General features: G+C 45.9%; 1 protein-coding gene across 8 annotated transcripts in view; it reads right to left on the bottom strand.

Annotated features, from left to right (window-relative positions):
• The window catches only part of SMARCA4 (SWI/SNF related BAF chromatin remodeling complex subunit ATPase 4), a 60577-nt gene extending 35460 nt beyond the window's left edge, over positions 1-25117 (bottom strand). For 6 of the 8 annotated variants that reach the window (XM_075916157.1, XM_075916160.1, XM_075916161.1 and 3 more), the window contains exons 1-12: positions 24946-25116; positions 18148-18245; positions 10037-10286; positions 8645-8777; positions 7536-7934; positions 6807-6905; positions 5544-5802; positions 4879-5005; positions 3957-4130; positions 3233-3406; positions 2947-3114; positions 479-529 (exon numbers count right to left, since the gene is read on the bottom strand). In XM_075916157.1, the coding sequence (XP_075772272.1) occupies positions 479-529; positions 2947-3114; positions 3233-3406; positions 3957-4130; positions 4879-5005; positions 5544-5802; positions 6807-6905; positions 7536-7934; positions 8645-8777; positions 10037-10258 (1806 nt within the window). In that variant the 5' untranslated portion in view covers positions 10259-10286; positions 18148-18245; positions 24946-25116. Of the gene's footprint in view, positions 1-478; positions 530-2946; positions 3115-3232; positions 3407-3956; positions 4131-4878; positions 5006-5543; positions 5803-6806; positions 6906-7535; positions 7935-8644; positions 8778-10036; positions 10287-18101; positions 18246-24945 lie in introns of all 8 variants that reach the window. The other 2 variants (XM_075916162.1, XM_075916159.1) reach the window with 2 other exon arrangements.
• Between the last annotated feature and the right edge of the window lie 2422 nt (positions 25118-27539).

Genomic DNA, 27539 nt, shown 5'->3' with positions numbered 1-27539 from the left:
CTACACAGCTACTACAGTATTGACCCAAATGAGAAGTAGATCAAAGCTTATGATCTGTTTTTAAAATGTCTGGTTTGCACGGATTAAAAAAGAAACAGACAGCCACGGTCTTGAGTTAGCTGTGACCAAAAAATGTTGCCTGGCAATTGGAGGAATGAATAAAAGAATTCTCTTAATGGGAAATATCTCTAGCTTCTCTCATGAATTTATTTGCAACTAGATACTTGTTAAAAAAAAAAGAGGTTGCAGATCCTTATGTATGTGTGTAACTTTCAGCACTTTTGTTCTACTGAGTTCACTGGAACTGCTCACATGCCTGAAATTATCGATGGATCTCTCTTATGGATCTGATCCCAATTATATCAGATCCCCTTGTAGAAGCGATTGGTTAAGCCTGGCCATATGACCAAACCTCCCTTCCCCGCCCAGGCCCTATTTCTCCCTGCCCCTGCTCTGCCCCCAAGTTTCTTATGCTTACCTCACCATCTGGTCCAATTGCAGGGGTTTGCCCTTCAGCATTCTCCGCCTTCTGAAAGAAAGGGAATATAACCAATAGCAACATACTGGTACGGAATCAAAAATCAAACCCACAATACAAGCACTACATTGAAATGGCATGCTTATAATGCAAGTATCCCAACTCAAAAGAAGGAGGATGGGAAGAGAGGACTCAGTCAAGTGTAGAAGCTGTTCAGGATGGAACAGACTTGTAAATTAAGTTTTAGACAAGAAGTTCTCCAAAAGAGCTAACATTTTAGACCAGTTTAGTGCACTCATGGATTATTATAGTGGGAGTGATGCTTTTGATTACTCCAAAACAGCTGCTCTTCTCCAGTTTGTTTGTTGTATCCATCTCCATAGCATACAAAGCCAGTTAGTAACAATAATTCTGCACACCTTACTACAAGAAGGAAACCAAAATAGTTCTTTAAAGGTGGACAAACTCCATTGCAAATCTCCAGAATAGAAATTCCTACTGTCAAAAAAACAACACTTTAAAATTATTACCAATTCTACCAGCTTATCCCTTTGGACTCATCACATGGTTTTCTTCCATATTTATACAGTGAAAAAACCTCAAAAAACTGTTCTCGGTTTTTTCAACTTCCATTGACTCGATGGCAATTTATTAGGGAAAATTTATGGCTAGTTTTCTGATCTGGTGACTCTCACTAAAGGAGCTTGTGCTGCAGAAAATTTGCAGTGAATTTTCCCAGATAAACTGCCATTAGTTAAATTGTAGCTGTCAGAACAGACCAGTCTTCAGGTTTTCCCCCTTTATTACTATGGAAGAAAACAACATTGCAATTTGGTGATACTTTGTTGAAAAATTAAGGAAAACAGCATGAAGGTTGGTTTTTCATAGAATCATAGAAAACTAGAACTGGAAGAAGCCTCAAGAGGTCAAGTCCCGCCCCTGCCCTCACAGCAAGACCAAGCACCATCTAGATCAGGGCTACTCAACTTTGGAAGTCCCGGGGGCCACAATGATACTCACAGCACATGCCGAGGGCCGCAACTTAAGTGTGGTTGCACAGACATGCAAACATAGATGCAAATAGCTCATTTCACACTGATGGGCATGAATACAAAGATAAATGCAAGACCACACAACACGCAGGCCCCATTTAAGTCAGTGTTGCTGATATTAATAAAAAGCAATATTTACCTGATTTTCACCCATAGGACAGCACTTTTAATGAGCAATGACAGTCCAAGTATTTAACTACTAAACAGTATATCAACAGAAGACCATTATAGTGACCACTTTTTTGTCCTGGCTCCCACCCACGGGCCACGTTTTGAGCCCTGCGTAAACCCAAACTGCATTGCAGGCTGCAAACAAACAGGCCGCGGGCTGCATGCAGTTCACATGTTGAGTAGCCCTGATCTAGATCATCCCTTATAAATGTCTATCCAACCTGCTTTTATCTCCAGTGATGGAGATTCCACAACCTCCCTAGGCAATTTACTCCAGCGGTCAACCACCCAGACAGGCAGGAAGTTTTTCCTAATGTCCAACCTAAATCTCCCTTGCTGCAAGTAATTCCATTGCTTCTTGTCCTGTCATCAGAGGCCAAAGAGAATAATTTTTCCTCTTTCCAACACCAGTTTAGGTACCTGAAAGCTGTTATGTCTCCTCTTTCAGTCTTCTCTTTTCCAAACTAAACATACCCAATTCTTTCAGTCTTCCCTCACAGGTCATGAATTCTAGACCTCTCATCTTTTTTGTTGGTCTTCTCTGGACCTTCTCCAATTTCTCCACATCTTTCCTGAGATGCGGTGCCCAGAACTGGACAAAGTACTCCAGTTGAGGCCTACTCAGAGCAGAGTAGAGCGGGAGAATGACTTCTCGTGTCTTGCTCACACTACTCCTGTTAATGCAGCCCAGAATCATGTTTGCTTTTTTTGGAACAGTGTCCCACTGTTGACTCATATTTAGCTTGTGGTCCACTCTGACCCCTAGATCCCTTTCTGCAGGACTCCTTCCTAGACAGTCGCTTCCCATTCTGTGTGTGTGAAATTGATTGTTCCTTCCACTTTGCATTTGTCCTTATTGAATTTCAACCTATTTACATCTGACCATTTCTCCAGTTTGAGATGCTCTCTCCAGTAGGATAAACTGCTCATTAGTATAGCAGGTTAGATGATGCATTAGGGTGTGTGCTCTGGAGTCACAAGTTCAAACATGGCGCTTGATTACAAGAGAAGCAAACTTGCTTGTCTCACCCTAGTCACATCTATGAAAAGCCAGTCATTATGAACAACAGTGTCTGCTCCATAGACTGCTCCACAGACTGCAAAGGCAGGGCTAGAACAGCTCAGAAACGAGGCATGACAACAGAGACATGTTTGGAGCAATTTCCAAACCCCTGCCTTACTCCAGACCTGGTTCCTATTAGAATCATCAGCTCTATCAAGAAGCAAGCTTAATTGTTAAGTCACCTTCTTTTTCTTTTTCTTCTTCTTCTCCTTTGCCACCTGTGCAGCCTTATGTTGTCGCACCAGCTCGGTCAGGTTGGCCACATACTCGTCCGTCTGCTGGAGTAGATATGCCAAGCGCTTATCTTTCTTCTGATCGATAAGCTTACGGTACCCTTCTTCATCCTCAGCCTAAGGAAAAGGGAAGGTTAGTATCCTTTCATCAGCACGGAGGCTCCCTACACCTCTGAGCTGGATAACAGAGGGTGGGAGTGTGTAAACGGTTTCGCAACCCCATGGGAAACCTCACCATCAACCTGCGCATTCTCTCCTTCTCAATCCTCTCGTTCTCTTTCTTCTGCTCACGCTCAGTGTTAGCATGGTAAGTGGCCACAGCTTTCGTAAGCTTCTGAATTTTGCCCGTGACAGAGCGATGGTATTCTTTGAAATCCTTGGCATGTTGGAGAATGCTATTGAGGTATTCCTGAAGGGACAAAACCATGGCAATTGGGCTACGAAATTGATACACACGCTATGCTGAGGCAACCGGGCTGGGCGGAGAGCAGGCACTTTAAAAGTAAAATTGTTCCTCCGTGCCTGGCTCTGCGGGGGGGAGGGGGAGATTTGACTGGAGTGGGGAGGGGGAAGGGGGAGTGCACTAGGATGGGGGAGGGACTCTCAGGGGGCCTGGGTCTGAGGCAGGGGTGACTGCATTGGGATAGGGAGACTGGGGGGCATGGCTCAGGGGGAAGAGTGGGTGCACTGGCAGTTAATGTGCAGTCCCAAACTGGACAAAGTGGTGCAACTTTTGCTTAACAACTTTGGAGCAGTGGGGGGGGAGGGGGGTGTCAAATTCATTTAGCATTTTAGGGGGTCGCAGTATCACAAAGTTTGAGAACCCCTGCTGTAAGCCATGCGATGCATGGATTTAGCAATAAAAACCACACCCACAAAAAACCACACCCACACACACCAATCTTTTCCTCTCATTATAATTTACTCCAAAAGTATTTAACAGGAAGGGTACAACTTACCTGGTGCTTTTGTCTGCGTTTCCGTTCTTGCTCAATCTTCTGTTGTTTCTCCAATTTCTCTGTGATACGAGCTTCGCGCAGGGACTGCCGCTTGCTACGTTTGTATGCCTTAGCATTCAGTGCGGTTTCCAGGGCCGTATCTCGTCTCATGCACACCACGACTTCCTGACGCAGCTTTTCAAGAAATTCACATATTTTTTTTAAATTCAGTGTGTCATTTTTTAAGTGCCAATGTTTTACATGTCATTAAAAAAGCCAAAAGTAATACGAATCTTTCTGAAGTTGCCTTGGGCAAAAAAAAAATCAAGATGTATGCTACGGAACTGCAAAAATATGAAGTGTTACAGTAGAATTCTGCCTGTGTACACTAAGGGTGAGATTCACCAGCAACAGACCTATTTAGCATCTCAGGCCCTTGTGGGACATCCATTGGGCAACAGCCTCGGGCAGATCCTCTGCACAGGGACAGATCACCCGCTCAGTGGAAAAACAAAAAAGCAAAAAGCTACTTAATCAGAATTTCTTGCATATGGAGTCTCAGAATTGAGATGCTGCCATAGCACTGCATGGCAATGGTTCAGCTAGTCCACTGCCACACCAAATTGGCTCAGTGGTCCATCTCATCAGGCATCTTTTCCTTCTGCCAGGCCAGATCAGTCAAGCAGGAAATGGGATGGACCAATGCACCATCCAGTCCAGTATGAAGGTAAGCTGCCACTTCCACAGTAGCAAGTGAATACAAGGGACAGACCTGGGGGGTCTAGTATTAAGTTCAGTTTGTTTTATTCCAAGCCAGGCACAGACACACACATGCTAATTATCTTATTGCTGTGCAACTTGGACTTGCCTTGCATTACAAAATCTGCAGTGACTGGCTAATTCCTGCTCTGGGAAGGCCAGCTACTGAGAGCCCATAACCTACCTGTCTCTGGAAGTTAAGCAGTCTTAGTGCTTTAAGTTCAATGGTAGCTTTGGTTCTCAGGTCACCAGCCAAAGACCCGGGCAGGTTTTCTAGTTCTTGGATTCGATGAGCAATGCGCGCCTGCAATCTGAGGGGATAAGACAGAATTTTGTAGCTGACAGACAGACAAATTGAATTTAAGTTTGGGCACTTCCACCCTTTTACTGTTCAACTGACAAGACTGTTAAATACATCGGCGCTCTGTCCAGTTTTTTGGGATACCACAGCTCATGTGCGACAGGTTTCTGACAGCTAAGCACAGCTTTGGACCACAGCATCTGAAACATGGTTTAATACATTGGCATTGCAGTAGCATTCCTCTCTGGCATGAGACCGACCTAGGCTCTATAATCAAAAGAGATGCAAAGACAGGCGAGACTGCACAGAAAACCGTAAGATTTCAAGAGTTGTCGAGACAGATTCTGAAGTAAAATTATGCATATTTCTCCTCAATCCTAGGCTATTCTATAAAGTGCAAGTCAACTGGGGCTTTTGTCTGGGGCAAGGGGAGGACCCCACTGTATTCCCCAGGAAAGTAAAGAAACAAGTGGGAGGATAAAAGGGAAGAGGCAGCCAGGCACTTAATACTAGCATCTCACAACTCCAACAGAAGCCAGAGCTCTTACCTGTATTCCCTCTCCTGAAGGATTTCCACTGGGTCAAGTCCTCTTGGTTTCTGGATCGGCGTGATACGATTCTGCTTCTGATGGAGCTGCACCATGGGGGCAGGCTGGGCGGGCTGCCCAGGTGACTGAGTTTGGGGTGGCATTACAGGAGATGCTGCAGGAGGTACCGCTGGGGGTGCTGGTGAAGGACGGCCAGTTGGCTGAGGAGGAATCAGTTTCTGAGGTGTGCTAGTGGGGGCTGCAGCATTTGCCATTGGTCCTGTTCAAAAACCAAACCAGGAGTGACACCAGGTTGTATATGCCCCCACGCCTTTTTAAACCTTTCAGAATGTCAAGCGGGCCCCGACTAAAAAACTTTCAGATTTGGGTGACTCCAGTTTGGCACCTTAGTAACTAGCCTGATTTTCAGAGCAGCTGGGTTTCACCGCCTCTGGAAAGCAGGACACTCATTTAGGTGATAAGCTTCAGGGATGCAAGTCTGAACAGACTGGTTCTAAGTTGCACTGGAGAGCTGACAGGCAGCCCAGCTACATGGTTCATGGGCAGAAGAACTCTGCCAGAAAAAATGGTTAGAAAAAAAATTCTGCTTTTTCATCTGTCCTGTATTTACTGTACTTTGTAACACAGGACACAGCCATGTTCACCCCATTCTCACCCCTCAACAAGTCATTCAGTCCGGTTTATCCCCCAGCCTCCACTCCTAATTACATTTCACAGCAACCAAATGCAATTCCTTCCACCTAGCTACAAGATGAACTGCATAACTTTGTACACCCATCCCCTATCAAGTGGAAGAAAAATGTGTAGATGCCTGAGCAAAATCCAGCTCTTTGGCAAGATCATTCATTGGATTCTAACCATCTGATCAAAGACATCAGGTGGCTGCCAAAAAGCCCAAAACACTCCAGAGGCTTCAAAATCTGCATTGGAATTAAGTGATCTGTCTGCAGGATCGCAAAAGCCAGGTGGAGGGTTTTTACAGAACTAAAGCTGCAATGTCTTCCACAGTCCCCCAGGTGGCAGGGGCACACTGCAGCAGAAACCAAAATCAAAGTCTTCTAGGATCTGCAGCAACTCAGGTGCTGGCTGGAGGAACAAAACAAAAGGCCCAAGAAGTGCTGGTGGCTCAGTCAGTTTTCATTTCAGTATGCCTTTCCTCCCCGTGCCATCCCCAGCCCCATGCTACCATCAATGCTCTAAGGAAGGGATTGCCAGAGAAATCTGTTGTAATTAACCATTTAAAAGAACCCTAGTTAGTCTCACCTTCAGGCCAGGGCTTTGGGGGTGCACCAGGGGGCTGCCCAGGCATTCCTGGGGGAACTCCTGAGGGTCCAGGAGGAGGCATGTTAGGCCCTCCTATACCTGCACAAAGGAGAGCAAAAAACAAGAGGAAGCCTCTCTCTGCAGGTTATTAATCTGCTTGCTCCCTGCATGTAGCTAATCAGAACAAAACCATGCTCCTTCAGTTTCTTAATTAGCATGTGAGACCATTTCCAATCAGCTAAAGACCATGTTCCTGCCCTGGCGAGCTGAGGTCCCATTTCAGAAAGTCTAAACCACATGTCAACACATGACTGCATGATGTGACACCAGCACAGAGCTGAAGGGTGGGAGGTTTCCCACCAGACGTGTGTTCTGTGGGAGGGGTGCTACCCGGAGGCTGGTTTGTGACAGAAGATACAAAACAATGCGACTGGAGACATGGAGCAATTAGGAGAGGGGACTAGGAATGCAAGGGAACAAGAGCAAAGATATCGATGGGGCAAAATGGTCAGGACCTTGAAAACGACAAAGACGCCTTTGCGCATGCACGACCTGACATTATGCAGACCAACATCCCACCATAAACGGATGTAAGGTACCAAAGAAATAAAGGAAGCATGCACGCTTCTCCTTGCATATGCTATCTCCATGCAGTCAGTCTGTGTGCGTCTGTACCGAAACGGAAGAGTCTTGAATTTACACTAAGGAAGCAACAAAGCTGGCACTTACCATGAGGTCTGTTGTAATTTGGAGGCGTGGGTCCTGGTCCAGGCCCAGGCCCTGTTCCTTGCACTGGTCCTGTCCCAGATACAGAGGGTGGAGGTAGTGTCGGCATTTGCTGCTGCATTCCAGGCATTGGTCTCTTTCCCTGCACTGCCATCTGAAGATGGTCAGGTAAAGGCTGCCCTCTGGCAAGCATCTTATAGGCCATGATCTGAGCTCTTAACTGGTGCAGCTGGTTCTGGTTAAAAGGGGTTGGGCCCCGGTTCTGTTGCCCTAATGCTTGTGGGTCGGTACCATCTAGCGGGACTCCTCCAGGACCAGATGACATCTGAGAGCCAGAGGATGGACCATTAGCTGGAACTGGACTTGATGCATGCTCAGAACCACCGAGTGGAGAAGGGTAACCTGGAAAAAAGGTGCAATTCTATTGCAGCATGCTGTAGCCTTAATACTACAGAAAGGCTGCTGTCATTTTAAAAACACTTCTGGGGGGAGCTAGGTAAGCACTCTTAATGGATGTAGCAACTGCTTTAACCAGGGCTCCCAATGAGAGGAATAGCACCAAACTTGCCTGGAACTAAAGGGTTACAAGAAAACAAAAATCCCATTTGAAGCTTTACAAAGATCTGTTTAGGGAAGGGTCGCAGACATGCTGGTGGCAGTGAAGAGCTGCACGTCTCTTACCTGCTGCGTTCTCCATCTGGTCCCTGCATGTAGATTTATTTTCTCGGTAATAAAACCACCCTCTCCCCAGAGCCACTTGAACCACTGCCATGTCCGTGACAAAGGGAACACAGGAGCACTTTCAGTGGCAGCCGAGGGAATTACAGGACACGGCTGGGTATCCTTTGGGGAACTTTGTGCTGTATGTGGCTATGCCAGAACACCAGATGCCCTTTTGTGTAGCAACTGGACTCGGCGTGGCAGAACACAAGAGCACAGCAAACAACAGATGGCCTTTCACAAAAATGAGATGCTACTACAGCCGCTCACTATCCCACGACAAGTCCCACTGCAACAGGAAACACCACGGAAACTAGACTGAGGTTCAGTCCCCTTTTCAGAAACTGGCTTGCAAATCTCACTCAGGCCCCTCGCCCAGGAGAAACACAGACCTTGAGAATGCTGATCCATTGGGCTTGGAGGAGGACCCATTCCTGCGTGCCCGCCTGGCCTCATTCCCATCCCCTTCATCTGGCTGTACCGAGGATCATCAGTTATTCCCTTCTCGTGCATGGAATCCATTGGCTGCCAAGAAAAAAGGAGCAGTCAATACCTGCTTAAAAATAATTGTGTCACAGGAAAAGCTAAGGCATTCCCGGAGGCAGAGGACACATGGAAGCAAAGAGTAGGCTGCTGCATTGTGTGGTATGGGTTGTACTTAGGTTAGTAGTGTCTGAGGTATGCTGCACTATTTGTTCTCAGTGGTGTAAGTCTGAAGGGTGCCATGGGTATCTCATTAAACAATGTCAGCTATAGCTCTCAGACTAAACCCATTACTCCTTGAGATCTCAGTCCAGTCTCTTGTTTGCAGTCCCCATAACGAGTTATGCCTTAACATAGTACACCAATTTTTCAAACACCCTCTGCATACTGGCGGTGATAAAGGTGACCTTGAGTCAAGTACAAAAATTAGGGGTTCGACCCCTTCTTTCTTTAGGTTGTATGAAGATGGTCCAAAAGGTTTTTTTTTTTTTTTAAATTTCCTGGCTGCTTATTACAATAAAACGGAGGTCTTCTCTACCCTGGAGCTTAATGATTGGCCATAGAACTAAGAATTCTAAGGTCATAAAAGTTGAGAACTAAAACAAAGAAAGATATTCTTAATCCGATCTGAAATGCAGGGTAGAAGGATGGTTGGTTTGCTTTTGTTAATGTTCTAGGAGTTATTTGAATTAAATGAACAACATTACACACACAAGTTTCAAATAGAAGCAAGACAGTTTTCAGCTCACATCTGTAGAGCACTGCTCTGATACAAAATTTGTATCCGCATGCAATCCACAGAAATAAAGCGGATATGCTTTTCAGGGCTCTAGCTACAAAATCTGAATCTGCATCTATCGCTGAACATAACCCTGCAGATATTCACAAACTACACATCTGAAACCCAAGTGTTCCAGCAAAACCAGAGAAGACTAGGCCTGGCATTTTTTATATCTTCAAGGTATCAAAACCAAAGTAAACCAATTTTTAAAGAAAACACAACTTTTCAGGCCTTCTGTATCCATTGCCAAGAAACAAATACAGGCTTCAGCCTCATTTCTGTTTCCTTCACAAATCAACTTTAAAGTCAGCTTTGGTCCACCATGAAAGATAAGACCTAGAAAGGATCATATCTTGCACTACATTTTACTTGTTATAGGGAAATAGCATGCTCTAGAAAGTTTGGGCAACTCTTAGTTGTTTCGTTTTATTTGTAATCACTAGGGAAAGAGGAATGCACTGGCTCTGCAGGAAAAAGGAAAGTCCCACTCAAGCAAAGCACAATTACTACCATTGGTTACCTTGTGCATCTGATGCATGTTGTCGGGAGCATAGCCCCCAGACCCCTGAGGTGGTATAGGGTGTCCTGCTGAAGGTGGTCCAGGGCTGGGTCCCATCATACTATGTGCAGAGCCAGGCGAAGGTCCAGGACTGGGGCCCAGCATTGCACCAGGTGATGGCCCGGGTCCAGGAGAAGGCCCTGGGCGAGGCGTTCCTCCCATTGGAGGATCTGGAGTGGACATCTTCAATGGAATTGCTCAGAGTAGTATCCTAGTGCAAGAGAGCATGGCTTTAGATAGAACCGCCAGCGCAAGTCAGTCAATGGCTTAACACCACGGCCAGTTGAGGGCTCGCTTCTTTGAAAGCAACAGGGTCACCCCAGAAAGCCTGAGCGGGTGCAAGAACACTGATACAGCTTTATATATCCATGGCTGGCATGACAAGTTACAGTCACAGAAGACCCCTTGGGACTGTTGCCCAGTTTGCTGATAAAGCCACTGCCACTCACCTTCTTGCTCTCTAGGGCTCCTCACCACCATGTCCTGCTAGACCAGCTCTCCTGGTCTCCCCCAGACAAGACACAGAGCTGCAATAACTCCCTCCTCCCCACGAAGAGCAACTGAGGGCTCATACCACTGAAGGCTTACATTGCACATTTAGAACCATAAACAGTTTCCTAACTTTACATACAAGAACGATGCATACACCAAAATAAGATGTACAGACCCAGCAGATTGTGACATTAAAATTGATAGGTTACATGAGGCATTTGTCCAAAGCAGCTTCAAGTTATGCATATTTGTATCCATAAGACAATTTCATACAGCATTGGGTGGAGGGGAACTCACAACTGGGACACCAGGAACCATGAAAATGCAGTAAATGAATAAATCATAATAGCACAATTTCATTCCACGAAATGGTAACTGACTAAAGTAAGCACCCTACTGTTCAATACACATATCCCTCTTTGAAATAATCATGTTGCCAAAGAAGAGCATGAGCAATGGACACAAACTCAGAAGACACATGTGGGACACTGACCATATACCTGGAAGCATTGGCTTCCAAGCAGCCAGTCTACGGGATTAATAGGAATGCCATAGAAATTATACCAATATACATTAACAGTTTAATTCCTGTCTGCATTTGTCAGAAAGCCATAATACAAACTAGAAACAAAAGATCTGTTAATCCAAGCTCTCTCCCACAACTCCCTGAAGCCAGGGAAGAACTTGCCCCCTTGTGCTCGAGTCAAATTAATTTCCACATTCACCTTGTCTTTAAGGAAATTATTCCACACTTTTACAGGACTCGTTTTCAAAAAAATTTCTGTGATATTAAGACTAAATTTCCCCTTTAATTTCTTCCCATTAACTCTAGAAGCACCCATTAAAACCACCCTCAATAATTCTTCCCTCACCTTTTTTTCATACCTTTCAAATATTTGTAAATAAATAATTACAATTAGCATGGGCAATGCTCACTAAAGGGTCTATTTTCCTTTCAATGTATGTGCTTAATATCCATCAATATTACTGGGTATTATGCATATGCAAAAGAGGTGTTATCACAATAAGGCCTGATGTACATGTAAGATTGCACCATACAGGTGTGATTTTATACCAATTTTTATTAAATTGGTGCATTTTTTTAGAGACACAAACTGATTTAAATCTTTATTTAGTCTGCATCACTCAGTAAATTGAGAGTTGCAAACTCAGCTGATATAATTTATTGTAAAATGATATAACAGCAACCACGCTAATAGTGGTTTAACAAAACCGTTTTTTAAACAAATTTAAAGTAGTGCAACTTTTGATTTTATAAGCTGATTCTACACAGAAGAAATCATTGCTGTTATCTAATCTGATTCCTCCCCCCCTTCCCCCCCCCCGATTAATGCAGGAAGGACTTCCTTGAATGTACTGTTACTTGAATTACAGCAGACCTTTTGCAAAATGAAGTTTTCATTTAAAAATGTCTAGTAATGAAGAACCTATTATCCATGGAAAGCAGTTCCAATGGCACAAACAAAGCTCTGTTGCTTCTACACCTTGGTAAGTCATCTATTTTAAGTGAAACTCTGGAATTTACTCCCAATTCAGAACTTTACCCATTCAATATGTGATTCTGAGAGAATCAATATGCTTACAGAAACCATTAATCAATCCATTTAACTCTTGGCAGAAGGCACATGCCATAAAGCACCGGTTTGGTTCAGTCTAAAATGCCAGTATTTTTAAAGGGGTATTTCACTAATACATACCAAAAAACCTCACATAGAAAAACCTGTCACAAAACCTAAACTACAGAAGACAATCTCATGCAGATTCAAATCCAAATCACTAGAACATTTTCAAGATAAGATTGCCAGTCCTGTGACACCAAACCTAAGAAATTGTGTTGTGTGATGGGACCTGCCTAGTATAGACTGCAATAAAATAGAACCCCTCTGATAGCAAAACACTGTCCACAACTATGACAGAATAGCCCAAATTAAAAATGCGGTCTGAAAAACTGTGTGGCCAACCAGTGATTTCAGGTTTAATTTATTTTTCCATTTAAATTAGAAATTCTCTTTCTTAAATAGAATTTTGATACAGTATTTCTAACTAGTAACATTTGCATTAACAACAAAAGCTACCACTACTGAATTTATATATTAAAATCTGTTAAATTCCATGGAAACAGTAGAGCCAAAGTACAGTTTGGAAGAAAGATGCCAAATTACATGTCTGCATATTTCCATCAGAAGAGTCCAGATAGCAACCCTACAATTTCCACAACTGAATTTGCTTTTGTATGGCAAAAGATTTGGGTATAAATATATTTAAAGATTCCAGATAGCTAAAGGGAACACGCTCCCTGGTTAATATCAGCCATGGAGAAGAGAACATTTATTGTATTCAGTTTTGATCATACTTCTTTGCTCCCAGCAGTCAGAATGAGTTATGGAGGCAAAACCTGCAGTATCACTGCAGTCTCGCTTATCAATGTAGCCATACTGAAGTTTTTACAGGATATAAAATGCCTAAATATTCACTGCTCAGACCAGATTACAGTCTAACAGATTATGCAAGAAAAAGCTTCACTTGCTTGTGTAATATAAATTAAATTTGTTATAAAAACCCTCAAGGACACAGTGTTATCATTTCTCAAGCTCTAGAGATTCTAAGAGCAATGAGTCTGGGAGAAAGAGGTACACAACCCCCAGCCAGAACCCGGGATCTTACAGTTGTCAAGCTAGAATGAAGCACTTAAATGTTTACAACCAACTGCCACATGGGAAACCAAATCCATTTCTGGATTTCATGCTCTGACACATATTGCAGCTGTGAGAGCAAAAAGGTACCCTAAGTGGGAACTGAAAGAACAGAATGCAAACCTGTTCTCCTAGATCAAGGATGACACATCTCTTTAAAGTACTATATTTGGTTTGTTAAAGGAGGCTTTTTAAATTTGTCTCTGATACATTCATGAAGAGAACAATCCACAGTCTCATCTCTTATTACTTTGCAAGGTGCATTGCTTAAATATTTGAGAATTCTTGAGCTTCTTGTTCTGTGGCAGAAAAATATACTAGTCTTAAGGGATTCATATTTGTCTTTTATGATCAGAGTATTGATAGAGTAGAATGTCAGTTGCTCAATACTAAATGGCAAACAATGTTACTAGATAAGATTCCATTGTTAAACCCTTTCTTATTTTCTGCCCCTTCAGGGCTTCAGACAATCTGTAATGGTTACAGACCAGGCTGAGAGCCTCCTGGGGGCAGATTAGCTCACACCTGCAAATGAATAATTCTCTGCACCTTCCTCAAAAGCATCGGGCACTGCCTGCTACTAGAGATGGGATTCTGGGCTACATGATCCTCGGGACAGATCCAGTCCTATAAATCATATATTCTTCATATATCAGTTTAACTCTAGAATTCAAAGTTCTGCTTGTCAGAGACCTGTAAAAATGTAAGTGACCCCCATGGTCTCCCATCAGTTTGGGGACGTTTGCTTTAAACTAGGGATGTTAGATAATGGGTAATAGAATAGTCACCTAACCACATGAATTCTTAGCGGTTAGTCAACTATTCTGTAGTCCTCGGGGCAGGGCCAGCAACCAATGCACTCCGGCCCCACTCCCAGGGAGCCCCCTGCCACCCCGCATGGCTGTCTCTGTATCAGAGGCAGACGTGCGCGGTGCCAGGCAGTTTAAAAAACAGTTCCCCTCAAGGACCAGCTGCCTGTCTCCCCATGTTGCTGCCTCTGATACACAAGCAACAGTGCAGGGTGGCAGCAGCCCCTGTTTATGAGGGGTCCATGCTCCCCGCAGACAGAGGCTGCTGGGGAGCGGGGAGGCTGCTGCGAAGCAGCCTCTGTCCATGGTGGCCCGGGCTGACCTCTGGCAGCAGCTCCTGTCCGTCGGGAGCTCAGACAATCTGTGGACAGTGGCTGCTTTACAGCAGCCCCCGTCCTGTTCTCCCCCCCACACTTCGCGCTGCTGCCTCTGATCAAGGAAGGGGGAAGGAGAGGATACGGGAACAGGTGGCACCACGGAGCCAGTTCCTCCCAACACCAGCTCCTGCTTTCCCCCTCCTTGCTGCCTCTGGGAAAAATGCAAGTAGTAAACTAGATTAAGCAATAAGCCTAGGTTTATCAGTTAATCATCTAGTCGACTACTCAGTCACATCCCCATTTTAAACAGGTGGCCCTTTTTTAACATAACTGCTATCTTACCAAATTTACTACCATGCTTTAGCTGTTGTAATCAAGCCTGAAAGATATGAAGGTGGTCAGAGTAAGCAGTTCTGCTTGATATTTATCAAAGAGTATTCTGATAATCGCTGAGATAAATTAGACAAATTCATCTAATTGAGAAGTGGCTTTCCCCTCAATTAAAACTTCAAGCAGACTGCAGCTTCCACTTGCTGTTGTATACAACCTGACTAATTTCCACTCCCAATTCATCTGATGAAGTGAGTTTTACCCACGAAAACTTATAGTTGTTAGTCTCTAAGGTGCCACAGGACTGCTCATTGATTTTGAAATTACCAACTAACACAGCTACCCCATGAGACTCTAATAAGAGATGAAAATTCATTTTGTAAAAACTGGACCAAACTTTGTCCTCAGATGTGTTGTGTCCAGAGGGAAAATGTTTCTTATTAGCTGCAACAGGGGTTTGAAGAAACTAGAACTTTAGAATCCCATATTCCTTGCCTATGCCCCCGTTCACCTTCTGCCCTCCCTCATCTTACTATTCCCAGTGTCACCTAATAATTCTTGGTCACAAGAGGCAATCACTAACTCATTTTTACCTAAAGGTGCGTGCAGCACTTATTACAAGGCACAAAGAAGTCTGCCTGTATCATTTCACTCTCACTTTCTACTGACTCTGCTATGAAATCCTAACCCTGTACTTATTTCTTGTCATGATGTTATAAGATCACAAATCTGACTTGATTACAGAATTATATACAGACAAAAAATTAAAGGAGTGATGCATGGTTTTGATACAAACAAATTAAGAAAATGGAAACTTAAAAGAATTCCAGATTTTAGTTTGATATAATGAGGCTTGGCAAAATTTGATAAATTATTACCATCAATGCTGAAATGATTAATCAATATATTCGTCTATTTTAAGCATTTTTTCCAATTTTTAATCAATGTAGATTTCACAGTTGTGGGAATTGAGGGGGTCAGATAATTATTTAATGATAGTAGATGTTCAGATTCAAAAGTTAAAGTTTCATAACCATTAAAAACACAAATGGCCAAACACTAGAAGACTTACCTGGCATTGCTTGGGTCCTTAATTTTTGTTTTTTGGAAAATAAAATGGTGGGGCTGGAGATGAGGGGTTCAGGATGCAGGCTGCCCTGAGCAAAGCGGACTACCCTAGCCCTCTCTCACAACAACAGCTAGAGGACAGGTGAGAATCGCCTCTTCATGGCAGCTGCAGAAGGCATAGCTGGGGAAGGGGTGCATGTCCCCCAGCTTGGCAGGTCCAGGTTTGTCTGCCTCCTGTGCTCCCCAGCCAGAGTGAGGAATGCAGCAAACTGTGCCAAGGATGTAACAGTGTAGTTGATCAACCAATAAGCAAAAGCTTATCGGTTAATGCTACAGACTACATGCATTCTCCCCACCCCTGCCAGCAAATTTTTTAGCAGGCTGGACAGCAGCTTGGCTCAGTCCTGGCTTGCAGCGGGTCCAGGACCTACCCCTGCTGTGGCTCTGCATTTGAACTGTATTAGGAACAAGGAAGATAGCCTGGCTCAGTTGTGGCTCATGCTGGGTCCGGGAGCTCAGGTACAACTCCCCCCCCGGACATGGGCTGCTGCCACCCCACACTGCTGCCTCTGTATCAGAGGCAGCAATGCAGAGTGACGGGGAGCTGTTTTTTAAACTGGCTCCCCTTGTGGACCAACTCCTGCCTGGCACCCCATGCTGCTGCCTCTAATGGATCCTCACTGTTGGTTTATGTATATGCAGTGAAATCATATACATGATTTTATCAGCATTTTTCCAATGCAAATCTAATCCTTTCAATCCTGGACATACTGGAGATTTCCTTGTCAAACATTCAGATTTGAGCACAAATATGAGTCACTATTTTTAAAAAATGGATGTTTAGTCACTGCTGTCATTGGGAGCAAATTTACCAACAGCACTAATAAACACACTAGACAGTGCCATAGTGTTTACCCCTGCCCATATTCAAGAAGTTTGGGTTTCAGTTAGATATTTATAAATTCATATGCCATAATTTTTCCTGACTGTAAAAACAAATCTGTTCCTGATGGCTGGCCATCCACTTACTGTAGATTTTCTTCCCTGTAAAATTTTTCTTCTGTGTGAATGGTCTCACTCCAATAGAATGGCACACATTTTAGTATATTATGGATTATTTTCCATTCTAAAAGTGCCTCTTTCATTAGGATTCTGCTCACAGAACAGTTATCAAGCAGTAGAAAGGCAGGCAACAAGGCTTAGAATACTCCCATTCAGAACAAAAGCAAAGCAATATTAAATAACCTACCCCTAATGTTCCTGAAACCTTTGGATATTTTAAGTTTTGGACTTAGTTTCTTTCTTTTGTGTCCATGTGAACACACTTAAGTGGTTAAGTTCCTGCAAACAGAAACTGCATTTGTCAGTGGCACCTATTTTCACTGTCATGGAATTAAGAAGTTGAACAATGACAGCTGTATCTCTCTTCTGCTGGACAGAGCAGCCAACTGATTACTGGGAGATTTACTTGTTTAAAAAAAGTTACATATTTAAAATTACTTGCATCCAGTGACTGACTTTCAGGCTTTCATTTGGAATGTTTAAGTCCATGATTTATTACAGTTTTTGTTCATCTGTAGATGAGTTTCAGGCATTTGATTCTAGACTCTTTCCACTCTTGTTTCTCTCCAGTCTTCAGAAATTGGTATGATTTCTGAAGACATGTCACTGCATTTTCCTCTTCTGTCTCCTTAAAAAAAAAAAAAAAAAAAAAAAAAAAAAGCCCTGCAATTCTCCCCCCTCTCCAACAGCTAATGGAAAGCAAAGAACAATTAAATGTCTTATATTGAAACAAAAGAAGGACAATACTCAATTACAGTACCTACAAAAGACTGAGACCTGTTCACTGCAGGAGATTCATAGCTTGCAATCGCTGACCTGCAGCTTACAAACACAGTGAAATTTATGAAGGGACATATTCTTTATTGGCACAGTTGTAAGTTATGTATTTCATTCTCTTGCTGTCAACAGATAATGTGATCTGCTGGTTGATTTCAAACACGTTCAAGGACAAAATATTGCTTTGAGCAACTGCACTAAAATGAAATGATGCTGCTGTACTTCGAGGAATATGGATGTAATTTAAGTGCTCTCGCTAGAAAGGAAATCTGCTCTTAGAACCAACAAAGGAATCCAAAAGACCTGAAGTGACACTATAGCTCTGAAAATGCAGCAACACTAAGATTCTCTCTCCCCTGCGTTATATGCTCTTTAAACACATATTTAACATGACTAAAACAGCTGACAGTAGAAAGTGGAGTAAGTAATGTTTCAATAAATCATTATTAGAACTCACCTCTGTAGCAGAGCAGAGATGAACAAGACAACAGCCCAAATCTTACCTATGGACATTGAGGTCTCTGATATCTCACAGCCCAGAGTCCGTGCAGTGACGAGGGAGGGGACTGAGGTCTCAGGATTACTGGTTTTTAATCCAGTGCTGTAGAAGAAAACTGATAATTACTATTCCAGCTGAAATGTGTGTTTCTCTAATAAACAAGTCTGCTTTGTCAAGATGTAAAATGAATGGCTCATCTCCTTTCCATTTTCAAACACTGTAAGAACTGGTGCATTTCACTCGAACAAGTTTTGCAGGTGGAGAGCCAGACACTTAAAGTGGGCTACTGAATATTTATATAATTTGTCTTATATTCCTCTACATGGGAAACTAATAATTGCTGCACTCAATGGACTGTAACTTATTTGCCTGTTAAAATACAGAAAAAAATTATTCTATGGGAAATGAACAGTTCTAGGTATCTTGAGATTTACTTTTTTGCATTCTGGTTATGAATACAGTAGAATAGTTTCCTTGTCCTCCCCTGTCTGTCTGTCTTAGTTTCTAAGCTCTTTGGGGCAGAGATCACCTTTTGTACAGCACCTAGCACAATGGGGTCTTAATACAAATAATAAAAACAGTCACTCCATGAAGAACACAACTGTCACTCTGACCACATCACTCCCCAATTTGGCTGCATCTGCACAAGGAGAAAGTGATTTTTGAAACCAATATTATATTCCCAGTACTGACAGGGCAGCTATAGCTTAACGCTTGTGAGCTGGTTGTGGAAACCCTAACTGGGGAGCTAATGAGGCGGTGTGGCCTAGTGGACAGAACATTGGAGTTTGGACTCATGGAACGGAAGTTCTACTGCTAGCTTGTCAATGTCCTGCTAAGTGACCATGAACAAGTTCCTCCCCACCACCTGCCTCAGTTTCATCATCTGTAAAATGGGGACAATGATACTGCTCCTCCTTTCAAATCAAGGAAAAGCACCAGCTCTTACTAGTGAAGAGGTCTAACCTCCAAGGCCCAATACAACTCTCCCCCTCCCTACTTATCCACTCTGATCTCATCACAACCCACACCCTACATTCTACCAGTGATGCCAGTGTCAATTGCCACTTGTTCACTCTTCCCACAAACACCTCTTTCCTCCCTTATGCACAGATCACCACTGTTTTAGTTTCTATGCTCTCCACCCACTACAGAGAGATACATACACTGTACACTCTTCAGGGCAGAGACCACCTTTGTTGTGTATTTCTAAAGTACACTTTGTAAAGACAATGATAAATATTGTTCAGTGAGAGCCAATGCTTTGTTCTGACCCTGACGGAAGGCCCTGGTGCTAGTCTAACATAATGAGGTACAGCTGAGCAAATTCAATATTTATTGACATGAAAATGAACAGAAAAATTCATACATTTTATTTCAAACGTATATAGGTGACTGCCTCCCACTCCCCCAGCCCTTCATAGAATCACCATCTTTTCAGATACGCAAGGATAAGGGACAGTTCTGTATTTGTCCACAACCTAGCACGGCTGAGCTCTCATTAGACCAAGACCTCCAATGCTAAGGTAACACAGATAACTCGCATTGCCTCAACAAGGATTAAAACTAGTGATGTGTGTGAACATGGTTGTTAAAGCAGCAAGGATCTCACATCTCTCCCCCTAAAATACATCTTATTAGTTCATAGCTGTAATTTTTAAAAACACTCATTTTTGTAATTGTTTAAATGGTTAATTGATAAGCATAAGCTTATTGACTGCCATAATGGTAACATGACAGCGCCTGACCCCCCTCCCGAGGAGCTGGCTACCACCCTGCGCTGCTGGCTCTGTATCAGTGGCAGCCGGCTCCCGAGGAGAGGGCCCAGCAGGTGGGAGTCAGTACACACCGGGAACTGGCTTAAAAGCCAGTTTCCAGCACACACTGGCTCCCAGAGAGCCTGCTAGTGCCCTATACTACGGGCTCCTAAGGAGCGGGCTGACAGTGCACACTATCTGCCAGCCCTGCTCCCGGACAGCCAGCTGCACTGCAGGCTCTGCAATACAAGGTGGGCTGGGGAACCTCAGGGCCTGGAGCCCGATTCGGCCCCTGAGATTCAGGGTCCCTCTAGCATTGGGAAGCCCATGCTGGCACTCCAGGCCCCACCACAGGGCTGGAGCACACAAAATCTACTAGGCTTGGCACCCATAGGCTCTGGAGTAGGAGGGGAATGTCTTTCTGCTTCTCAGCTGGGGGCCATGTCAGTGAGAGGTTTCAGTTTTTTCGCTTTGTGAGGCCCCTGACTGATTTTTCTGTGGGTTTGTGGCCCCGACCCAAACAAGGCTCCCCAACCCAGCATAAGCTTTATACTGCACAGCCCACAGCATGTAACCACTAAGATTTTCAGCGGCTACACGGTTACCTAATTAACTACTTTTTAACATCCCTAATCTTAACACACACATAATATGGTTGAAATTAACAGTTACCACTGTGGATAGTAGGGATGTGAAAGTGTAACCATGTAAATGATTCACTGATGAGCCTGGGCTCATTGGCTAAATGCAAGGCTCTAGGTATGCACACACCAGTTCCCTGGGAGCTACCTGCTGCCTCACACTGCTGCCTCTGTATTAAGAGACAGCAGCGCAGGGCAGCATGTGGGAATGGGTATGCATGGAGAACTGGCTTAAAAGCCAGCTTCCTGCATACAGTCGCTCCCATGGAGCTGACTTCTGCCCCATGTGTAGCCGCTGAAATTTTCAGTTGGTTACACAGTTACTTAATTTACACACATTTTAACATCCCTAGCGGATAGTTCCCTCAAAACTTCTGTTCAATGTGCAGCAGCAGTCATAAAGGCTAATAGAACGTTAGGAACCATTAGACAAGGAATAGATCATCAAACAGAAAATATGCAGCTGTATAAATCCATGATAATTCGCCTCCTTGCATACTGTGTGTAGTTCTGCTCATCCCATCTAAATTAAAAAATTGCCTATCTCCTAGAACTGGAAGGGACCTTGAGAGGTCATCAAGTCCAGTCCCCTGCCTCCGCAGCAGGACTGAGTACCATCCCTGACAATTTTTGCCCAAATCCCAAAATGGCCTCCTGAAGGATTGAACTCACAACCCTGGGTTTGGCAGGCCAATGTTCAAGCTGCTGAGCTATCCCAACCCCCCCAAAAAAGATACATTCGAATTGGAAAATGAAGGGCAACACAAGTGATTAAGGACTGAAACAAATGCCATACAAGAAGAGTGACAAACAAAAGAGTCTGAAAAGGGACAACTAAGAGAGGGGAGATTTGACAGAGGTCTGTAAAATCATGATAGTGTGGAGAAAGTGACTATTTACCTTTTTATATAACACAAGACCTAGCAGTTGACCAATGAACTTAATAGTCAGCAAATTCAAAACCAACAAAAGGAAGTACTTCTCCACACAACCCACAGTCTACCCATGGAATTTCTTGCCATGGGATGCTGTGCATACCAAAAGTATAAGTGGCTTCAAAAGAGAATTAGTTGAGTTCATGGAAAAGGCACTCCCCAATGACTATTAGTCCCACAGTCAGAGATGCAACCCCATACTCTCGCTGTTCCTAAATTTCCAACTCCAGAAACTGGGACTGGATGATGGGATGGATCATTCAAAATTGCCCAGTTCCGTTCATTCCCTTTGAATCATTGGCACTGGTCACTGCCAGAGACATGATACTGGCTAGACAAACCACTGGTCTGACCCAGTACTGCCATTTCTAGGTTTTTAATTATTTAGTCTGAAAGAAAACTTTGCTTGCTTAAAAAAATGTTACTGTTTTATTTTGTTAAAACTACACTTTTGCAATTTTAACAGTTATCTGCTAAAGTAACTTTTATAGATAGACAGAGCAAATGGGAGCAGAATGCTCATTACTGGGGTGGGGAATAAAAGTCTTGGGAAGGTTTAAAACCTTTGAAAACCTTTTTAGCCCTGAACAATAAAATACAGACACATTCTCTTTCCTTGATGTTCATCCTTGAATTAAACAAAGGACAAGATCTTCAGAGGAGTCTGACACCCAAATCCCCACAGCTATGTGAAAATACCAGCTGCAAAGAATAAGGAAATATGCCACAGAAGTCTCACTTGGGGATGACCTGCTTCTTTCACTGACTCTGCTGTGATAAGCATGCTCCACTATGCTGAAAACCCAACCTGTGCAGAAAGGTAATCAAATATGCTACAAGACACTTAAAAGCCACTCATTTTAGATGATCTTAATGCAACTCATGAATTTTAAAAAACAGCTGCACAAATCCTTTAATTATATCTCCACTTCTGCTTCTCTTTAGATTCTGATATTTGAAAAAGGAAAATATAAATTATTTTAAACACAGAAAATTAACCGATTTTCTCCATTAACTTGCCTATCTCCTTTCATATTTTAATGGAAAGAAGATTAGCAAAGCAGTCACCGTGATCTGAACATGCTACATACCATTTATCTGTCATTACACAGAGGGACGAAAGCAAAAATGAATGCAAAACGCATGAAGATACAGTTTACCAATCAAAAAAAGTGAAAAACCTGAAGTAACCCTCCCTGCACATTTCAAATCTGTCACGCTCCTCTATCTCTGAAGGAGACATACAGCAAATTGGGTTACACTTTAAAATAAAGATGATGCCAAGATATTAGGGGCAATAAAACAATTATGAAGAACAGAAATTGAGATACTTAGGGTAATGTATCACTCAAAGATGGGAACAAGGGAAAATTTGTAAAAAATATTTAATATTATTTAGAACTAGGTATTATTAAATCTATAGTTAAAAGTCTCAGACTTCAACTATGCTTACATTTGGGTCAAGTTAACATACAGCAAAACCTCCATCATTTCAAAATATGTAGCATTTTGTAAATGTTTAATATTAAAAGATACTTTTTATATGAATGATCATCAGAAACACCACAAAAACAAGTGTGCAAGACAATGTTTAAGGAAAGTTGTTAAAAACCTATTACAGTTATACAAAATACAACAAAGAGCCTCTGCCTTAAAACAATAGACTACATTGTTAACTGATTTGTGACCATCAAAGGCAGCACAAATTTGCCCCAAAACAGGAGATGAAAGAGAACAGTTAAAACCCTCCATTAGAATATTGGGGCATCAGTAAATATTCCCTTTATTTCCAAATGATTTCTAATGAGAAGCTGTGTTACATAGAGACCCATTCATATTTAAATGTGCTTTGTGTGTCAGGAAACCATGGGGGATGCTCTGAGCAAGGGGGTGCTTATTAATAGGCTTTGAGAGCAAATCCTCTTTAAAACATCATCACCCACAAATTCATATCAATGAGCTGAGTGGAATTGAGGCAATTTTTTGCACCTCCTTTCCCCAATACATCTGACAGCGGGACTTTGCATGTGGAGCTGTCTGTGGTTATGTGCCTATTTGATGCAGCAGCTAATCCTGCTCCTTTCAACCTCCCCCCACCCCCAGCACATGAGAACCTTGGTATCTCTCCAGGAAGTCAGAGCCTGAGCAATGAAGTACTCCTAGGAGAGAGAATTTATAGACCATCCTGCAAGCACAAGTGATTGGCTTCTTCTTGTGGCTCTGTCCTGAGCAGGTGGAAAATCTGAACCTTTCCCATAATAAATATATGAATGTGTAGGGAATCCAGCCAGGATGTTGTAAGCCTGGGGGATCTAAGGCCAACCCCCTCAAATCACCAATTCTCCAAAGAAAGAGAAGGTGGAAGGAGGAGGGACCATAGCTCTTGAGAATAGAGTAGAGCAACTCCATGGGCTAGAGAAAAGAGATAGGAAAACACAATTCCTTGGGACTGGGCAGATGATGGTAGTGTGGGCAGGATCCACAAAATGAGGTACGGAAATGGGAGAGGGGGATATTGATGTGGGAACTAGTTTAAACAGGATAGAAGATACTTATGTTGAACAATAAGGAGGAAGCACCCCAGCCTAAAGAGGGAGATGCTGAGGAGTAAGGTAAGGACAGCTTTCTTGGGTGGAGTGGGATGATAGCAAGGTGGAAGCAAAGAGATTCTGGGAGAAAGGGGGCAGGAAAGAGGCTGATTAGCAAGGGGGGGGCACAACCCCTTGGTGGGGAAGTATTCTGGGAAGAAAAGAGAGGGCTGTTAATGAATTGGGGTGACTGGAAGGGTTGATGCTAAAGGATAAGGGCAGCATGTTTGAGGAGGGGCAGATGCTGATGGAGGGCCAGAGCCCCAGAACGGATGGAAACGCAAACAGGGTGCAGTACATCAGGGATGGCGTGCTCATGAAAGGAGAGGTGCTCATGGGGGCAAGTACACCAGAAATGAGATGATCACGGGGGGGGGGGGCACTGCCATCCCCTATCACCCCCCGATCCCAGGGGCATCATCTGAGCATCACCCCTCCCACATTGCCCCCCCATCCCTGGGAGGTGGGGGAAGAGGGATGCTCAGGGAGAACACTGCCCCAGGGATGGGGGCATGATGGGGCCAGTTCTCCAGAGACTGGGGGGGTGAGATACCCAGGAGGGCCAGTGATCCAGGGGTGGGGGCGGGTGAGGGGGAGCTGTGCCCCGGGGAGGGGGGCCGCGATGGGGCCAGGGCCCCGGGGATGGGGGAGGGGCGAGGGGGGAGCTGTGCCCCGGGGATGGGGGAGGGGCGCTGCTCGGGGGGGCACAGCCCACGGGGGGGGCAGGGAGGACGCTGGAAGGGTCCCCGCGCGGGGGGGCGGCCGAGCTCTCGCGCAGGGAACGTCGCGGAGGCCTCTTGACCCTGCCGGGCCGCCGTAGCCCCTCAGCCCCCCCCGCCCTTCCATTCAATGGGGCGCCGGCCCCCCCTCCCCGCGCTCACCGTGCCCGCCCCTCGCGGGGCCGCTCGCGGGCTCCATCCCCGCCGGGTCGCGTCGCGGCGGGACAAAGGAGCCGCCGCTACTGTGCGAGCGTGAGGGAGACGCGGCTCGAGCTCCCCCTAGCGCGCGCCCCCGCGGGAGGCAGCAGCAGCAGCAGCGCGCGCGCTCCCGATCCGGCTCCAGCGCGCGCGCGGGGCGGCAGCCTGGGCCAATGGGAAGGCCCCGGTGGGGCTCGCGCGCCACCGCCCGCCCCCTCCCGACCCTGCCTCGCCTTGGCGTTCGCGTCTGCGTGCCACAGCCAATCAGGGGCGTTCGCGCTCCGCCCCTCCCTCGGGCAAGGTGGGCGGCGCGCCAAGCGCCCTCCTCCACTGGGAGCACAGCTGACACGCGCCTCGACCAATGGTGTGAGAACGAGCCAAGCTAACCCCGCCCACCTTGGCGGCGCTGCAACCAATGGGCAAGTACCTCTGGCTGGTCCCTCCCCTGCCTGCGGCCGAGAGTCGTCGCGATCAGCCAATGGGAGCTAAGGAAAGCGGCTCGCGCTCACGCCTTCCAGCCTGCCGCAGCCAATGAAGCAGGGAGAAGGAAGCGTTCGAGCGGTCGTGGGCGGGGATAAGGGGGAGGGGGCGAGCTGCGTCCGCGCGTCCTTGTGGCGCGCGCTGGCGATGCGAGCCGCCTCCTCCTCCCAACCGGCTGGAAACCGCCGCCGCGGCCACGCATGCGCATTGCGGGCGCCACTGCGGCGAAGGGGAGGGAACTTCGAAGGCGGAGGGGATGGGCAGGGGAAAATGAGGGGAGGGGAGGGGCTCAGGAAGGGGGCTCAGGAGGGGGAGGGGGTTGAGGGGAGGGGCTCAGGAGGGGGGTTCAGGAGGGGGAGGGGCTCAGGAGGGGGACGGGGTTGAGGGGAGGGGCTCAGTAAGGGGGCTCAGGAGGGGGAGGGGGTTGAGGGGAGGGGCTCAGGAGGGGGGTTCAGGAGGGGGAGGGGCTCAGGAGGGGGGTTCAGGAGGGGGAGGGGCTCAGGAGGGGGAGGGGCTCAGGAGGGGGACGGGGTTGAGGGGAGGGGCTCAGTAAGGGGGCTCAGGAGGGGGAGGGGGTTGAGGGAGGGGCTCAGGAAGGGGGCTCAGGAGGGGGAGGGGGTTGAGGGGAGGGGCTCAGGAAGGGGGCTCAGGAGGGGGAGGGGGTTGAGGGGAGGGGCTCAGGAAGGGGGCTCAGGAGGGGGAGGGGGTTGAGGGGAGGGGCTCAGGAAGGGGGCTCAGGAGGGGGAGGGGGTTGAGGGGAGGGGCTCAGGAAGGGGGCTCAGGAGGGGGAGGGGGTTGAGGGGAGGGGGTTGAGGGGAGGGGCTCAGGAGGGGGAGGGGGTTGAGGGGAGGGGCTCAGGAGGGGGGTTCAGGAGGGGGAGGGGGTTGAGGGGAGGGGCTCAGGAAGGGGGCTCAGGAGGGGGAGGGGGTTGAGGGGAGGGGCTCAGGAAGGGGGTTCTGGAGGGGGAGGGGGTTGAGGGGAGGGGCTCAGGAGGGGGAGGGGGTTGAGGGGAGGGGCTCAGTAAGGGGGTTCAGGAGGGGGAGGGGGTTGAGGGGAGGGGCTCAGGAAGAAGGGGGGCTCAGGGAGCCCTTAAGGGGAGAGAGCTCAGAAGGGGAAGGGCTGAGGAGGGGGGCCATAGGAGGGGAAAGGGGGTTCAGGGGGAAAGGAGAATAAGGGGCTGATGGGCAGGGAAAGCTGAGGGCACAGGAAAGGGAGGGTCTGGGGGAGGAGGAAGGGGGCTCAGGAGGTGGGGGAGGAGAATGGGGGGCTGATGGGCAGGGAAAGCTAAGGGGGCTCATGAGGAAGAGGGGACAGTGGCCAAGGAATGATGGAGGAAGCCGGTGGGATGGGGGCTGAATGCTGATAGGAAGGGCATGATGAGACAGGAGCTGGCGGTTCTCCTGGGGCAGGCACTGGCAATGTAGGCTAGTGAGTGGGCCACACAAGTGGGCTGCAAGATTGTTTAACCAAGATGGTCTCCCAGCACTTTTGCTAACTGCGTACCTAGAATTTAGGAGGTGTGCCGAATGAACCGCAGCAGCGCTTGGATTGGATGATTGGATGTTCATAGCGCTCACTGTCAATGTTATGTGCAATCAGCATGCACCTTATCTCGCCCTTGCTTTAAATGTGCGACTTTGGTCATCCCAATAGAGAAAAAAACTATGCCGGCAGAATCTGGCAACCTTGCACATGAGCAACACCAAACACAATGTCCTAGGGGCCACACATAGAGCCCTGATGGGCTGCATATGACCCACAGGCTGCCCATCACTGTCAGGTCTCTCATGCAGTCTGGAGGAAAAAGGGGTTTTCTTCTATGTCTACACTGCAGGCTTTTTGTGCAAGAAGTTTTTGTCGGAAGACAGTGTAGGCTTCTTGCGCAAGACAGTGTCCACACTGCAAAAGTGCATCAAAAAAGCAATGCACTTTTGCGAAAGAGAGCGTCCAGACTGCCTGGATGCTCTCTTGCAAGTAAGCAGTGATTGCTATGGACAGGATTGCCACCAGGGCACCTGTGCTTTTTCCTCCTCCCTTTTCTTGTGCAAAAAAGCCCTCTTTCCCGTCCACGTACACCT

The sequence above is a fragment of the Pelodiscus sinensis genome, unplaced genomic scaffold, assembly GCF_049634645.1.
Source record: "Pelodiscus sinensis isolate JC-2024 unplaced genomic scaffold, ASM4963464v1 ctg90, whole genome shotgun sequence".
NCBI lineage: Eukaryota > Metazoa > Chordata > Testudines > Trionychidae > Pelodiscus > Pelodiscus sinensis.
The sequence above is the reverse complement of the archived record's forward strand: the minus strand, read 5'-3'. Positions and strand labels throughout refer to the sequence as shown.